The sequence below is a fragment of the Perognathus longimembris genome, chromosome 13, assembly GCF_023159225.1.
Source record: "Perognathus longimembris pacificus isolate PPM17 chromosome 13, ASM2315922v1, whole genome shotgun sequence".
In the NCBI taxonomy this organism is placed as follows: Eukaryota; Metazoa; Chordata; class Mammalia; order Rodentia; family Heteromyidae; genus Perognathus; species Perognathus longimembris.
In genome coordinates, this window is record NC_063173.1 from 54,223,840 (window position 1) to 54,240,769 (window position 16,930).

The 16,930-nt window shown below is 49.5% G+C and overlaps 1 protein-coding gene across 2 annotated transcripts; it reads right to left on the reverse strand.

Moving 5' to 3' along the window:
- Nucleotides 1-2,138: 2,138 nt before the first annotated feature.
- Nucleotides 2,139-12,743, reverse strand: Prpf19 (pre-mRNA processing factor 19). Of its 2 annotated transcripts, none has more exons than XM_048360501.1 (17): nucleotides 12,516-12,743; nucleotides 10,032-10,181; nucleotides 9,778-9,854; nucleotides 8,322-8,463; nucleotides 8,166-8,239; nucleotides 7,968-8,030; nucleotides 7,134-7,175; nucleotides 6,930-7,004; nucleotides 6,511-6,586; nucleotides 6,300-6,409; nucleotides 4,867-5,022; nucleotides 4,591-4,660; nucleotides 4,323-4,408; nucleotides 3,899-4,069; nucleotides 3,683-3,788; nucleotides 2,517-2,654; nucleotides 2,139-2,253 (listed from the first exon to the last, which is right to left on the reverse strand). In XM_048360501.1, exons 1-16 carry the CDS (start codon nucleotides 12,532-12,534, stop codon nucleotides 2,557-2,559), a joined length of 1,515 nt encoding a protein of 504 aa, XP_048216458.1. In that variant the 5' UTR covers nucleotides 12,535-12,743; the 3' UTR covers nucleotides 2,139-2,253; nucleotides 2,517-2,556. The 2 variants fall into 2 exon arrangements, with proteins under 2 accessions (XP_048216458.1, XP_048216457.1); XM_048360500.1 differs by having other exon boundaries at nucleotides 2,513-2,654.
- Nucleotides 12,744-16,930: the final 4,187 nt, after the last annotated feature.

Sequence of the window (16,930 nt, forward strand, 5' to 3'; positions counted from 1 at the left end):
CCCCAGCACCACATATACAGAAAATGGCCAGAAGTGGCGCTGTGGCTCAAGTGGTAGAGTGCTAGCCTTGAGCAAAAAGAAGCCAGGGACAGTGCTCAGGCCCTGAGTCCAAGCCCCAGGACTGGCCAAAAAAAAAAAAAAAAAAGAACAATAGTGAGTAAAAGCAGATAAAACAGTTCCGTTTATATAAAGTTCAAAACTTAGTTTAAATATATATACATGTATACATACAGTTTTAAATACACACACGCATCCTCCCAAGTAGCTAGGATTACAGGTGTGAGCTCTCAGCACCCAGCCCAACATGGATTTTCTTCCAACTGCTTTGTGTCCTCAAAGCCTACAGACAGGTCTGTGGGAGAGTGGGCACTCAAGTCAAACCTTCACAGCACGCGTGTCCACGGCAGGGGCCACCCAGACCCTTTATACACCACTAGCTACCAGTGCAGAGCAGGGACATTGGTAGCCAACACTTCCCAAAAAAATTCCGTTTCAGACCCAGAAGTTCAGACACAAAGGCACACCATGGAAAGCTGCAGAGCTGGAGAGCCGGGCACTGCACTGCCCCCCGGTGGCCGCTTGCATTAGTGCGCCAGGCTCCAGCATAAGACAGAGGACCCTTCAGTTCAAGCGACCTAGGGTTTGATCTTGATTGCCCAAAGGCTCCCTGGAGTAGAACACTGTGAGAACGGATTCCCTCCTTAGGCAGGCTTAGAGAATGTACATTAACATGAAACACTAGAAACCACGGGATGGCTTCTGTGCTGTGGGGGCCCTGGGCCAACTGCACCTCAGAATGGCCCAGGCCATACCGCCAACCCCTAGGTTCACAGGCCCACGTACTGCCAAGAGAGAAAAAAAAGCCCTTAAGGCTGGGCTCAGCAGCTCACCCCTGTAATCTCAATTGCTCAGGAAGTAAGGATTGGAGAGGCCAGCCCAAAAAGTTAGGTGAGACTCCATCTGAACAAAATAAGCTGGGCACGGTGGCATGTGCCTGTGTTGCAGCTAGGTAGGTGGCACAGACAGTAGGATCTTGGTCCTAGGCCAGTCTGGACAAAAACACAAGCTCCTATATGAAAAATAATTAAAGCAAAAAAAGGTCTAGAGTCCTGGCTCAAGTAGAGCACCTTCTTGGCAGCTCCAAGGCTGTGAGTTCAAGTGTTTGTTTTGATCCCTAGCACCACCAAAACAAACAAAAAAAAACCCAACCACCTCATAGATCAGAATAAACAAAGTTGTTTGATAGATTGAACTAGTTCAATCACATTTTGAATCACAGCTTCAAAGCCAGGCAACGGATTGGCGAGGGTCCTTGTGATGGAAGATGAGAAAGCTCCAAACCTTGCCTCAGGGCTCAGCCACTTCCCAGGGGCTCCAGGATGCATGCGCTGGAATGGCCTTTCCAACAGCTGACACCTGGGCTGCGCTAGGGCCAGAGCAGCAGAGCGTTAATGCTTACAGTGAAGGCTAGCCTGCTCAACTGAAGGAAACTAGGTGAGGAAGTTAAAATGCTTTATGCCTGCAAGTCTCTAGACTCAGGGCCCCAGGGCAGGTGGAGCCAGCGCTGCTCACAGAACACACCTGAAGGCCACGCACCAACAGAGCCCATTTCCAGCTCCCCTCCCGGCACAAATTCCCATCTGTACTGACTCCACAGCATTCCATCAGGATGGCCCTCCCAGTGGATCAGAGCACACCCGTCCCTAGGCCACGCCCAGTGGCCCCCACACTCCACTGGCCTCCACCCTGCTCCCATCTCATCCGCCTCTCCTCCCCCTTGAGCTCCCTGTCCTTCAGGATTCCGTGTGCTTGGCCTTTCGTGACCTCATGTAAAGCAGCCACGGGACTGCATGAACCCTCCACACACATCTGTCACCTAGCCCCTTCATTCCCTGCTCCCTGGCCGGCTCCCTTACAACCAACGCTGCACCCACGTATCAACTCATCAGCAAAACCTCCTTTTTTACCTTGGCCAGTTAGCAACAAATTTCTTACCACCTGTGGTCAAAGAAACCTACTGGACTCACAGCTCCTCGCCAGCAGGCCCAGGCCAGGCTTCCTCGTGCCATGTGCTCCTTCCTCTTGATGCTCGACCCCCCCTCCCCCCAAGATCTCTGGTACAGACAGACACAGGGGGCTAAGGCTTATTGTTTTCTTTTTTTAATGAAACTATATCACTGCTTACAAAAACCTGAACAAGCCCTCTTGCCCGCCCGCTTCACAGTTCCCTTGGCTCAGCCTGTGTCGCGGGAACTGAAACAAAGGGAGTATGGAACAGCTGTCACCACCAGGGGAGGCTCTGGGCTCCATCCCTGAGCCTTACTAGGGTGACAGCTCCCCCCATGTCATGTCCGTCCCCGTGGAGCCTGGAGGCTGCATGGATGAGGGAGTTCCATGCCCCATGGCTCTCAGGCCATCAACCAGATCAGAATGAAATGGTATGAACGTTCCCTCCCCACACCCCCCTCCCCCAAAAAGATACCCCCCCACCCCCTTCCCCTCTAACTCTAACCCACTGCTGAGATGAGGCCCAGCTACTGAAAGAAGGCACAGGGCCTACAGGCTGTAGAACTTGAGGCTTCTGTCCATGCCGGTTGAAGCGATGAACTTGGCGTGGTGTCCAAAGGCCACCCCCGTGGTCAGACCACTGTGCTCTGGGGAGAGAGGCAAGAGGCAGATGTAAGGTGGCTTGTCCCTGTCTTTTAGGGCTGGCAGGACAGAGTGCTCAGTGTCACCCTGACAGCACTTAGCACACTGCACAGTACTGCTAGTTTATGTCGTCCCTGGCCGACTAAAAGACAGTATCCTGCTCACCACTTCCCACCGGCGGGATGAATGAGTATAGGAATGTCAGTCCTCGTCCTTGCCTGAGTTTCTGGGTAACTGAAATTCAATTCAGCTGAAAACCCTGGCTTTACTCTGCTGCTGTATGTTTCCTTCTAACTCCGTGATGCCATCTGGAGAGGACCAGAGCTTGATGATGGTCAGGGGGCTCCAACTCCAGGGCAACTAGGCCCCAGAAAACAGCCAACAGCAGCTGAGGCTAAACAACCCCCTCTGTGGGGCAAATTCCTTCTAGATTTTGGTTGACATGTAGAACCACCAGCTCCCCACTAAAAGCCTGCCCAGTCCCCCTAGGCCGCCATTCTACCCAATGCAGCTCCAAAGCACACCTCTGGGCCTAGTGTGGAGCTGAAGCCACGGGCCACGTAAACAGGCTGTGACTCTTTTGGAACAGACACACTGGGCAGGGCTAGGAAAATATGAGTGAAAAAAAAATCTACAATCTTGCCTGCAACCCGCTAATAAATTTTATCACAAAGACAACAGAAACCAGCCTTCATGCAGCATCTGAGTGGCATGCTACCATGCATGCAACCTCCACACCATCAGCCGGCACACTCTGCCAAACAGTGCCAAGAGCCCTACTTTTTGGATGAAGCAGCTAAAGCTCTCAGAGGGCAAGCCACACCCCGAGGTGCACAGGACTGCTCAGAAGGAGGAAATCTACTCAGGCACCATAGTTAAGTAAATACTGTACTGTACTCAGAGGTCATTTGCCTCACATGCACAAAGCCCCCAGTTCCACCCCAGCTACAAGAAGAGAAAAAGCAGCAGCCTGGGCAAATCTCTGCCAGGACTCGGGCCTCCCACAACCTCAGGAGCCCAGAGCCAGTCCTACCTGTAAAGTGAAGAATCTCTGTCCACTGTTTGCAGATGTAGATCTGAACATCTGTGCCCCCAAGGGCCAGATAGGTACCACTCTGGTCAAAGATCAAGGACTTGACCTGTCAGAACCAGAAAGAGAGGTCAGCCCACAGGGAACAGGAAGTATGGGGCAACTGGGGGACACACAGAAGGAGCCATCAATGTGAGCAGATACTGGGGAGGGGCATACCTCAAAGTTGTTGTCCAGCTGCAACGTCTTGAAGTTCTTAAGCTTGCGCAAGTCCCAAAGCTTGACAGAGGAGTCATCAGCTGCTGTGGCCAGGTAGTAGCCATTCTCGGAGAAGGCGATGCTGGTGATAGGACCTGAGTGGCCAGGGAAGTTGGCCACATTGGTGCGCTCCTACAGGTGTGGGGTGAGTGGTAAATAGGTCACCTACTGCTCAGGAGAGGGAAGGAAGCAACTCCTACTTCTGAAGCCCGTGTCATTTAGGGATGCTGTGGACAGCTCAACCTATGGCCCATAAGCACACACCACCCCATACCGCACACACCTACCCACAGGAACACCCCAAGAGCCTGGTGCCATAATCCACTAGACAACATCTCTAACCCTGACCCTGAGCGAGCTTCAGATTAAGGTGTCTGTGTCTCACCTTTAAGTCCCAGATCTTGATCTGAGAGTCCATGGTTCCAGTTCCAAAAATGAGCCCATCAGGGTGGAACTGTGCACAGGTGAGAGCTGTGGAGAAGGAAGACGGCCTGTGATCAGCATCCGCCATGAGAGACTAACACCAGGCGAGCCTGCCTCCTGCTGTTTCCTACTACGCCCAGCAGTACTAGGCTGGTACAGTGATAAACATGCTCTTTAGGACAAAGGACAGGCAGCAAACCAATGCACCCAGCATCTCCGAGGCAACTTACAGCAGCCCGAGGCCTCATCTGTCACCTTGGTCAGCACACGCCCTGTCTGGATGTCAGAGAAGGCCCAGTACTACAAAAGAAAGACAAAGAAGCCAGTGAGAAAATGGGTCCCTAGAGTCTGGTGGCCTGCAGAGCCCATGGTACAGCAAACCCTGGCAAAGCTAGCTCTTCCTGCAGAAAGGACATTGCCTCTCAGGACCCGGGAAACTGCCTGTGGTTGACAAGATGCCCCCTCCTCCAGCAAGTACAAGTTCAGGGACCTGACTGGACCAGCACCTGGTCATCAGAGGAGCTCAGAAGATAGTCGCCGGTGGCATGGAGACTGAGGCCTGTCACTGCGCTCTCATGGGCCCGAACAACCTGTACACACGAGGTGTTTGGGACAGACCAAATCCTGATGGTGGCATCTGGTGAGGCAGAAAACACCAGTTCCTAAAAGAAAAGCCAAGAGGCAAAACATGAGCTGCCAAAAGGAGAAACAGACTAAACAGGCTTTGTAAACTAATGCAAGCTAATTTAAGCCAAACAATGCCCAAGAAAACCAACCAGATATGCTACTCAAATGACATGATCAGGCACCATCAAGCCTTGTGGTGGCCTCGCCCCCTGGTGGCAATGAGGGTAAGTACCACCCGGCAATTTCCAGGACCATAGAGAAAACTGAAAACTGAGGTCCTGAATTTTTAATTCAGTTTGCCACATGTCACAGGTTTGAACAGTGTTGGGTCTGGAAAAGACTACAAGTCATATTTCAATGCACTTCTGGATTTCAGGGACCAATTAATTTTCTAAAAGACCTAGAGGAGAATAGAGGAAGCACTTAAAGTGTTTACCATTATTTTGACAAAATATTTTGGGTAGGACATTAAGTTGCAAGATATAAATACCGTTTTTTAAAATTAACTATTTGACAAAAGGCACAACTACTAACACCAAGTAAACAGAAAAAGTGCTTTTAATTTGAATGAAGTTTCAGTTTATCAAAAATATGGCATGTTATTTTTCAATCTCCACTATCCAAAGTCAAGAGAAAAGCAAGGTTGCCATGCACTTCTACAGGCCCAGTCCAAACGGCCCTATAACTAAAACGCAAATTCCATGGAGCCGTTTAATCCGGCCTAACAAGCTCCCTTTACCCTGAAAGATTATCCAGAGCTTCAACCTTTTGAAGCCACTTCAGGGTCAACAGTCAACATTTTTTTTTTTTTTTTGCCAGTCCTGGGCCTTGGACTCAGGGCCTGAGCACTGTCCCTGGCTTCTTCCCGCTCAAAGCTAGCACTCTGCCACTTGAGCCACAGCGCCCCTTCTGGCCGTTTTCCATATATGTGGTGCTGGGGAATCGAACCAAGAGCTTCATGTGTAGGAGGCAAGCACTCTTGCCACTAGGCCATATTCCCAGCCCCAACAGTCAACATTTAGCTTAGACTCCCCTCCCTGGAGGAAGCATGAATCTATCTTCCTCAGATATCTATCTGTCCACTGTAGTTTATAATGAACGTTTCAATAAATACACCTTGCCAAATAGCATTCCGTCTCTCCTGCTGGCTTCAAGACTGCTGTCTTAGGAGAGACTTCATGTGCAATCTCTGCTCCCAAGGCCCACAAATGCCCATTCCTCATCAGTGCTTCCTCTGCCTTATTTCACCGAGACCCTAAGCCTCTGAGGCAGGGCTCGGGAAAGATGAAGTGCAATGGCTGGGAGAACTCACCTGAGAAGGGTGAAACACCACACTGGTGACTTTCTTGGTGTGGCCTTTAAGGGTGGCCAGGATTTGCTCAGAACTCTTATCGAAGACAACAACATTTTTATCTGCACCTCCTAAAGAAGACCCAAAAAGAGGCCAATAATCAGAACACTGACCCCTTTGCAGAAGGTCCTTCTGTCCCCAGGACCACGAAGAGGACCAGGCCCAGACTTACCAGTAAGGATCTTGTTGGTGTCAGAGGGACAGAGATCCAGGGCGAGGATCCCAGGAATACTGGCACTGTGCAGTCCCTTGAGAGAACCACACAAAAACCAGAGCCAAATGGAGGCAGGCCAAAAAGCCACACAATTCCCCCACTTCCACCCTAATCACCTCCCCAGCCAGGCAAACACGAGTGACTTCCATTCCTTATCTATTTAGTCTGGCTTTCTGCCTGGGGGCAGCAACTTGCTCACTGTATTACTGCAAAATGCAGAGCTAAGCAGGCAAAGCCTAGCAACTCAGTAGCCAAGATAAGGTACAAGGCCACAGCCCTGGACAGCTTTTCATTCACTGTTCCCCCATGCTACCTGCGCCTTGCCACGGAAACTGCTGGGAGCTTGTCTCTAAGTTAGGGGGCACAAAGCCACTCACCACGTGGGATGCCACCTGCCGGTATTTGCTGAGCTCTTCTGGCTTCACCAGCTCCTCGGGCACAGTCTTCCCTCTCTAACCAAATGCAATGCCCCCCAAAGAAAAGCAACAATGAGTGCAGGACTCAATGACTCTCTTTCCTCCCCAAGAAGCCAGGCAGCACACGCCAGGCCAACTCTCGCCTGGCTCTGGAAGAGGACTCACCTTCTTACGCTCCGTGGTTAGCACCGTGGCCTTGTCTTGCAGCTGTGGGAGAAATTGGGGAGGCTCAAGGTGAGACACATGCTTGGGCCAGCACACCAGATGCTAGCCACCTCTGGATTTTCACACCCATCACCAAGTTCAATGCTAACACTCTTCTTTACCCCAGCCTTATCTGAGGTGAGTGTTCAGGACTTATTTCCCAGTGGAGGAACCAGAGCCTCAGTGAAGAGAAGTCACCTGCCCAGTCTGCAGAGGTAATAAATGGCTCGGGGAAACTCTCAGGTTTATGCCACACAGGTGAGAACTTGGGTGCATGCGGACGCCTGAGCAGCTCAGAAAAACACTATCGAGAGCCCCATGAGGAAGGGCCCTGGGGTAGAATCAGAAGCCTAGCACTGCCTCTTCTAAGCTATGCCTTTGAACCTCACTGAGATTCCTCACCCATAAAAATGACAATTCCTATCCTGTCTGTCTAACAGGAAAACAACATGAAACAATGCAGTTTAATATCTGCAAATTCCCATCACAGTAAGATGTAAGCATGGCATTTATCAGTAATTAAATCTCTCCTCCAGGCCTACGAGGGAAGTGCTATTGTTCACAGGTTAGAAGCAAGAGGAATGAGGCACAGAAAGGTTGGCTAAGTGAGCAAGGGGCATAAAGCTTATAAAGCAAGAGCACCAAGATACAAGCCTAGGCAACCTGGTCCAAGAACCCACTGGGCTGTGCTTCGCACTCCTCCCCATGGGTGTGGGTTATTATTGGCAATGGACCCAAGGCAGGTGGTAAACAGTGGGGTCCACAGCACTCCCACCACATGAGAGCATGATTTACCTTCTGGATAATCTCGGGGGTCATTCCCACCAGCTCGCCCAAGTCCATGGGCTCACCTGCGCCCTGCAGAGAAGAGGCAAGGGTGAGAAACACAAGAATGCTGGAAACAAGGGAGGCACTCTCCTGCTCTGCACAAGGAGAGTTATATGAACCAGTGCACACAAATGGCTGCTGGCAGGTGGGGGGGGAGACACTCACCACAACACTGGGTTGTGAGCTTGGCACAGCTTGCGGTACGATGAGACCGGCTTGTGGTTTCAGGGTAGCCAGGGCTGTGAGAAAAGAGCATGTTAGAAAGGGGCTGTCACACAGCAGGGTCCGTCCAGAGTGGGGACAACTGGGGACAAGCCACACCTTCTCGGGCAGCAGTGACCTCCTTGGTGAGACGGGCGATGACACGGCAGGCAGCATCGTGCTGGTAGAGAGCGTGTGACAGCTCCTGGCGGGTCGTCTGCAGCTGCTGGCGCAGGGTGAAGCTGTGCAGCATGACGGCATCCTGGGAAGGGAAAGGTCACTGCGAGGGGGGAAGGGGTCAGGCCCCGAGGAGATGCTACCTTCTGTGCTGCAACCAACTGGAGGTTCAGAGAACCAAGCAACATCCAGGGACCCTGGATGCAATGGCAGACCAACACACCAAGCATCTGCCCCATAAAATTGAGCACACAGACACAAGTGGGAGCCACTTCCCACCTCCTCTGATTTCCTACCAAACAGTAGTTATAATATATCAGCTCTCTAAGAAAATAACCCTGCCGCCTCCACTGGTCATTTGCACTATGTGAGGGACTAAAGTAGACAGTCCCTTAAGATTGACTCATTCATTCATTCATCCATTCACTTATTTAGTGCCAGTACTAGGGCTGAAACTCAAGGCCTGAGCACTGTCCCTTTTTTGTTCTGGCACTCTATCACTTGAGCCACAGCTTCACTTCTGGTCTTTTGGTGGTTAAATGGAGAGAAGAATCCCACAGACTTTCCTGCTCAGGCTTACTTCAAACCTATTTTTCAGTTCTCAGACTCCTGAGTAGCTATGATTACCGATAAGCTACTAGTTTCTGGTTTTATCCATTCATTTTTTAAGATACCTACGTGCCAGATGTTCCTCTTAGTCATGAGAAAACTCACTGATGTAAAGTTCATACTTTAGTTTTATTCTTTTCGCCTTATAAAACCTAGAGACACTTGTAATCTATGTTCTGTGGTCAGGAGAATCAGGACAGAGATTGAGCAGCATGCCCAGTCACATAGTTAATAAGCAACAGACCCAAGCTGGAGCCCAGATCTGTGTGATTTCTACAACCCTCCTGTGCTACCATCCTGCTTCTCAAACAAGAAAACAAAGCTGCTAAGAAAACAAGGGTGCAGCCAGGTGCTAGTGGCTCATGCCTATAATCCTAGCAATTCAGGAGGTTAAGATCTGAGGATCATGGTTCCAAGGCAGCCTGGGCAGGAAAGTCTGTGAGACTCTTACCTCCAATTAACCACCAAGAGGCAAGAAGTGAAGCTATGGCTCAAGGCAGTAGAATACTAGGCATGATCACAAAAGCTCAGGGACAGCAACTAGGCCCTGAGTTCAAGTCCTGGGACTGACACAAACAAAAATAAAAAGTAAATAAGAGTGCAGTTAAATGGTAGAGCACTTGCCTAGCACAAGCGAGGCCCTCGGTTTGGTCCCCAGTAGAAGAAATGGAGGAAGGAAGGAGAGTGAGGGACAGAAGGAAACAATGCTCCATTCTTCCAGCCCACAGGTGGTAGTCCAGTGATGCACTCTATTAGAGTGAGGGAGACAGAGTCTCTTCCAGGAACTCACCCACTCATCCTGCAAGGCTTTCAGAATGGCTGGGATGCTGGTAGCCGAGGGAGGTTTGGGCCGGATTGGGTGAGCAACTGCCAAGAGAGGGAAAAAGGAGTGAAGAACCACAAAACCCAGACTCATCCCATCCCTCACTGCCTTTTCCCTTTTGACACTGTGAGCCACTATCAGCTCCTCCATGAGACTGGCTCCACCTGCCACCCTCCCAAGCTGAGCTATGATGGCCCTGAACCCCAGCCCCCGGTAGGCACCTTTGATGTCAATGAGTTGCTCCTCCGAGAGAGGCTGGTTGTTAATAGGGTCTGTACCATTCTCTGCAATGTACTTCTCAATGAGCCGCCGTTCATACACGTGATTAGAGACAGGGGACACACACGGATGCTCTGGCACTTCATTGGAAACTGCAAAGAAAAGCAGGTAGTAAGCTTGGTGAGAAAAGGAATCTTGGACCTAGGGGATTCTTCATCTAGCTCCAGAATGCTTTCCAGCTACATAACTGGTTTCTCCATTAACCTCCTGACAGCAAGAGTCAATAAATGATTACAAACACAACTATGTGCCAGGTACCTAGATGGCAATCAATAAGCCCTGCCCATCTTTTTTTTTTTTGCCAGTCCTGGGGCTTGGACTCAGGGCCTGAACACTGTCCCTGGCTTCTCTTTGCTCAAAGCTAGCACTCTACCACTTGAGCCACAGCACCACTTCTGGCTTTTTACTGTTTATGTGGTGCTGAGGACTCGAACCCAGGGTTTCATGCATGCTAGGCAAGCACTCTACCGCTAAGCCACATTCCCAGCCCCCATCTCACTTTTGTAGGCACATGATGGAGATACAGAAACATCACTCAAATTACAGCAGCCATCCATCACAGTCTAAAGCTCTGGATGAATCATCAGACAAAATTCAAAGCAATGTGACAGGCACTATATTAAACACTTTCAGTGTTTACTAGGTACAGAACATGGCTCTAAGCGCTTCAGACAAGATTGAAGACAGGGATTACAGTTGGGCTCTGACCTCCAGTGCAATGCAGATGGCAAGAAGGCACTCGGTAAACATGTAGATGGTGAAGGTATGAGTGCGTGAGTCTTGGGGCTCAAAAAATAATACTCCCAAGTGTGCAACTTTGGCATGCTGTGTACACTGAATTAATAAGAGATTGGAAGGTCTCATAAGCAGAAGCAGAGTCAAAGTCTTTGGGACTTTTTTTTGGTTTTTGGCCCTCCTGTCCTTGGGGCTTTCTCTTAACTTCCCATAACCAGAAAAGACAGGCTAACCTGAGCAGGGGAATGAAGGCCTTCATACTCAGAGGTGTACCTGCTGTTTTGAAGGCTGCTTGAAAACAACTTTTACTATTTGTGAGGCTTTTTATCTGCACAAGACAGTTTCTATTTCCATCTAATTTTCTTCACCCTGTCATAACCTGTGTGTGTGTCACTATTCTGTTGTTCTCTTATAGTCCCAAGCTTTGATTCTTACTTTTTTCCCCCTTACCTTTTTGTACCTCACGGTATTCTATAAACTCCCCTTCTTGAAGCCTATTTCTGAGGACTCTTGTGCCCACCCATATAGTGAAATATGGTCTTTCTCCTATTAATCTGCCCACTGTCAGTCCAGGCTCAATCATGGAATCTAGATACTGTTTTGCCTCAGCTACAAGGGAAAAGCTGGTGCTGGGCAAATAAAACGGAGCTTAAGAGCTTCTTAAAAAGAAATCGTGCAGGGCCAGAAATGTGGCTCGGTGGTAGAGTGCTTGCCTAGCATACTGGGAACTCTGGGTTCAATTCCTCCGTACCACATAAACAAAAAAGCCAGAAATGGTGCCTGTGGCTAAACGGTAGAGTGCTAGCCTTGAGCAAAAAGAGCTCAGGGACATTGCCCAGGCCTCTGAGTTCAAGTCCCAGGACTGGCAAAAAAAGAAAAAATCATGCAAGTGAAAATACTTTGTAAACTATAATTTCTTAGTGTGAGAGCCCATTTTCTGTTCATTGTTTCCTCCCTTTCCTTTACCTCTTTGGATTAAGGGGGAAGGAACAGAGAAAGTGATGGGGAAGCTAGTAACCTGATGAAACATGAAGAAGGAAAAGAAGTGTATGCCAAAATAAAATAATCACAGGGAAGTGAAAAACCATGGGTTTGGGGATTCTTGTGAAAATAAAGATGGGATCACAGTCCTGGAAGCGTGTGGCAAATTAATAAAGGGTTCTTAAGTGTGCGTTGTGTCAGACTCCTGAATCGCAGCCTCTATCTGCCTAGAACTCCTTGTATGTGCTTTACCAACTGCACAAAACTCAAGAGACCCAAGCGAGGCCTCCTCAGACAAGCACCCGGGGCAAATACTTTCCAACTCTCGGATGGGGAAACTGAGGCCCAGATCCTGGAGCCAAATCTCGCGGGCGGGAGACGGGGTCCTGCCCAGGTCCTCGGGTTTCCCACACCAGGAGCCGCTTCCCCGGCGTGCCGGGGTGCCCTCTCGGCTCAGCCCCTTTCCACTCGGTAACGCCGAGGGGGTTTGGCCTCGAAATGACCCCTCGCCGCGACCCTTCCCAGGGCGTGCAAGTCGCGCAAATGCATCCCTCTATGGGGGCCGGGGGGGACTCGGGAAGCTGACAGGCCGGAGCTCGGCCCCCCAGACGCCCGTTCCCGCCTTCACCCCGACCCCCGGCTCGCAACCGCCGCACAACCCTCAGGCTCCGCTCTCGGGCCTCCCGCGACCCGCCGCGGCCAACACTCACTGGAGCAGATCAGCGACATGGCGCCGCCTCAGCGCTCCGAATCGCCTCACACGGGGCTCCGGGACCAGCTCCCGAGCTTCCACGGGCCACTTCCGGTTCCCCGCGGCTTCCGGGAGGCGCGAGCACCGAGCCAGGCGGCCCAGCGAGGCTCGCGTAGCGCTTCACGTGGGAATGGAGCCGGTGGCGCGCCTCAGCCTTCAACACCTAACGGAAACTGCCCTTTCCCAGAATGCAACCCGGCAGGAAGAGGCCCGCCGCGGAACGCTCGGCTATTTCCGGATAGACTCGGCTTCTTCCGGAGAGGGTTCCGGAAGACAAGAGGCGGGAAGGCGATGTCAAACTACATTTCCCAACATACAACGGGAACTTAAAGGCACAGCAGTTCGGCAGCTGGTGGGGGAGGGGTGTGTGTGTGTGCGCGCGCGCTTGAACCCAGAGCCTTGGCGTTATCCCTTAGCTTAAAAAAATATATTTTGTTATTATAAAAGTGGTGTACTGGGCTGGGAATATGGCCTAGTGGCAAGAGCGCTTGCCTCCTACACATGAGCTCTGGGTTCAATTCCCCAGCACCACATATATGGAAAACGGCCAGAAGGGGCGCTGTGGCTCAGGTGGCAGAGTGCTAGCCTTGAGCTGGAAGAAGCCAGGGTTGGTGCTCAGGCCCTGAGTTCAAGGCCCAGGACTGGCCAAAAAAAAAAAAAGTGGTGTACAGAGGGGTTACACAGTTACCTAAGTCAGGTAAAGAGTATATTTCTTTTTGGACAATATCACTCCTTCCTGAGCTTTTTTTTGTTCATGGCTAGTGAGGTGCCAGACTTTGAAGTCAGGCCCCACCACGTGAACCCCATTTTAGAATCGAACCCTGAGCCAATCAGATTTGTACCTGTGTTCTAATCTTGCTTGCACAGCTGATTGTTGTAACCTTGTTCTTTGCCTTTATAAGCCCTGTGTAATCACAGCTCGGGGCTTCCTCCTAACCTCCACTGTGTCGGTGGGTAGGACGAGGCCCGAGTTGGCAGCTCATTAAATAAAGCCTTGCCTTGCTTTTGCATTTCGGAGTGTCTGAATCTCGGTGGTCTTCTTGGGGGTAGTCTTGCGACTTGGCACAACACTAGTGCTCTACCACTTGAACCACAGCTCCACTTCCAACTTTTTGGTGGTTAATTGAAGATAGAGTGTCATGTACCTTCCTGCCCAAGGCTGGCTTTGAACCACAACCCTCAGATCTCAGCCTCCTGAGTAGATAGGGTTATAGGCATGAGCCACCAATGCCTGACTTGGTAATGCTTATTTTGAAATCTTACTGCACGTCAGATCACGTCTTTCAAACTGTTTTGTATACCAGAGAATTTCTCTACCAGTTCGTTAAAATGAAGATTTTTAAGAAATCACTTAGAGAGGGGCTGGGAATATGACCTAGTGGCAAGAGTGCTTGTCTGGTATACATGAAGCCCTGGGTTTGATTCCGCAGCACCACATGTATAGAAAATGGCCAGAAGTGGCGTTGTGGCTCAAGTGGTAGAGTGCTAGCCTTGAGCAAAGAAAGAAGCCAGGGACAATGCTCAGGCTCAGAGTTCAAGGCCCAGGACTGGGGGGAAAAATCACTTATAGAGTTTGTAAGTACCTGGTGTGAGTCTGAGGCAAGCACTTCTGGGTCATCTTTTGAAAGACACTGCTAGAAGGCCCCATAAAGAAAGCTCAACTGAGCCCATGGCCACACCTATAATCCTAGCTACCCAGGAGGCTGAGATCTGAGGATTGCAGTTTGAAGCTAACCTGGACAGTAAAATCCATGAGATCATTATTTCCAATTAACCAACACACACACACACCTGGAAGTAAAGCTGTGGTTCAAGTGATAGAGAGCTAGCCTTTAACCAAAAAGCTGAGGTATAGCACCCAGGCCCTGAACTTAAGCTCCAGGACCAGCAAAAACACACACACACACACCCCAATAATCTCTTGGTCTGGGAATGTGGCTTAGTGGCAGAGTGCTTGCCTAGCATTCATGAAGCCCTGGGTTCGATTCCTCAGCACCACATAAACAGAAAAAGCTGGAAGTGGTGCTGTGGCTCAAGAAGTAGAGTGCTAGCCTTGAGCAAAAGGAAGCCAGGAACAGTGCTCAGGTCCCGAGTCCCAAGCCCAAGCCTGGCAAAAAAAAAAAAAAAAGATCATTTCTCCTATAACAGTTAAGAAACGTCCTACCTAACTAGTATCCAGATTACAGCCTGGCTGTTTCTCATCCCCACCCCCACAACAGCCAGCATTTAATTGTCATGACAAATCTATTCACGCTGTTCCCAAGACTTTTTATTCCGTTTTTATCAGGTGCCTTCTCTGGGCCATGCCTTGTTCTGATAACCAGAGATATAAAGATGAATGTGAGCGTTTTCCTGTTGTCTTGGAGCTCACATTTTTTTGTTGGGGAGGGGGTCACACAGTTACAATCAATGTACAAGAGGACAGCTGGTTCCAGAGAGTGGTAAGTGCTATAAACAAGAGAAATCTGAGTAAGATAGCTAGAAGGAATACTGGAGACTGAAGGGACACTCCTTTAGGCAGGGGATTCAGAGGACATGTCTCTAAGGATGTGTGTGTGTGTGTGTGTGTGTGTGTGTGTGTGTGTGTGTGTGTGTGTGTTGAGCTTAGGGCCTAAGTGCTATCCCTGAGATTTTATGCTACAGCTCTACCTCTGGTTTTTTGTGGTTAGAGATAAAAGTCTTACTAGACTTTCCTTCTCAGTCTGGTTTTGAACCATGATCCTCAGATCTCAGCCTCCTAAGTAGCTAGGATGATAGGTATGAACCACCAGCACCCAGATTAAGGAAGTGACACTTTGTGCTGAGACCTAAAGAAAGAGGCCAGAGTCATTTCTAAGATCGTCAATGAGGAAAGGGAGCAGGGGAAATCTTCCAAGTCCTGTACCTTCTGCCTTCCAGTGCCTCAAACACACCCACTTAGGCAGGTAACAAATTTTTTTCCTGAATGCTTTCATCAATTCTCTCCCTTTTCTCCCTTCTTTGCCAAACCTCCCAATGTAAACTTCAGTGTCATTTTAAGTGTCTCTTTCTCTGGAGCCCCTCTTGTGGCCTCTAACTGTTTTTTGGTTGTTTTTTGGTTGGTTTTTTCTTTTTTTTTGGTGGTTAATTAGAGATAAGTGTCTCCACAGCACCCTGTGATTTTCCTCCAACCCACTTTAAAGAACTATTGTCATTCAGCTATTTATAAAGAGCTATCTGCTGGGCTTGGGATATGGCTTAGTGGCCAGAGTGCTCACCTCGTATACATGAAGCCCTGGGTTTGGTTCCTCAGCACCACATATATAGAAAATGGCCAGAAGTGGCGCTGTGGCTTAAGTGAAAGAGGGCTAGCCTTGAGCAAAAAAAGAAGCCAAGGACAGTGCTCTGGCTCGGAGTTCAAAGCCCAGGACTGGCAAAAAAAAAAAAAAGCTATCTGCTATCCAGGTTTCCTACTACCCATAAATTCTGTTATGTCTGGCTTGTGCTTGCTCTTAGAGTCCAGGAGTGTCACACAGTGCCTGGGTTGGGTGAATGACAGGCTGCAAGACAGGCTGGGTAGCTCAAGTGTTTAGATGTATGACAGGAAATAAAATGACTTTTGTTTAGGCGGGATCTCAAATCCAAAGTATGTAGCCTCAATTGGAGCAGCAATAGACTCAAATTTGATTGTATTTTGTAGCAGTGGCCACTCCTATCACCCTAGCTTCTCAGGAGGCTGAGATCTGAGGATTGTGGTTCAAAGCCTGGGCAACAAAGTCCATGAGAATTTTTTTTTCTCTCTGATCTCCAGGAAGTCAGAAGTGGAACTTGTGTGGTTCCAGTGGCAGAGTGGCAGTTGCGATCAGAAAAACTAATCAAGAGCAGCGCAAGGCCCTGAATTCAAGCCCTCCTGCGGAACCGTTTAGTTTGTGCTCTGTGTTTCTTCTGCCATGTTGATGTAGTGCCCATCAGATGCCAGTGCCATGTTCTTGAACTTCCCAGAAACATGAGCTGAATAAACCTCTAGTGTTTATAGGTTACCTAGATTGTGGCATTCAGTTATAGCAACAGAAAACAGACTAAGACACCGAGTAATTATTGGCCCTGGGTGCCGAGCAGATACTGCACAAGGGCAGTACCAGAGGTGCCCTGTGTTAAGGAGCTTATGGCTCTGGTGAAAGTAGGGAATATCCAGGATGTAAGGAAAAGGGAGCCTCTTGGAGGCTTTTCTGTTTCAAAGGCTAAGGCTTCAAGAATAGAAAAGATTTAGGGTACAGAAGAGAGAAAAATGGTTATCTGTACCCTCTGAAGTTTCAGTAATTGGGTCAAATAACATAAACTGACAATGGATAAATAGGAGGAAACTCATTTTAATGACATCTGTGCACTCTCAGGTCCCACAAATTAGGAGACAAA

What these genes read in the sequence shown, in the direction of transcription:
- Prpf19 (XM_048360501.1), bottom strand. An exon ending in AAGCCTTGCAGGATGAGTGG is followed by an intron (nt 8,464 to 9,777) that starts GTGAGTTCCTGG and finishes TTCCCTTCCCAG; the next exon opens with GATGCCGTCATGCTGCACAG. An exon ending in GCTCACAACCCAGTGTTGTG is followed by an intron (nt 8,031 to 8,165) that starts GTGAGTGTCTCC and finishes TCTTCTCTGCAG; the next exon opens with GGCGCAGGTGAGCCCATGGA.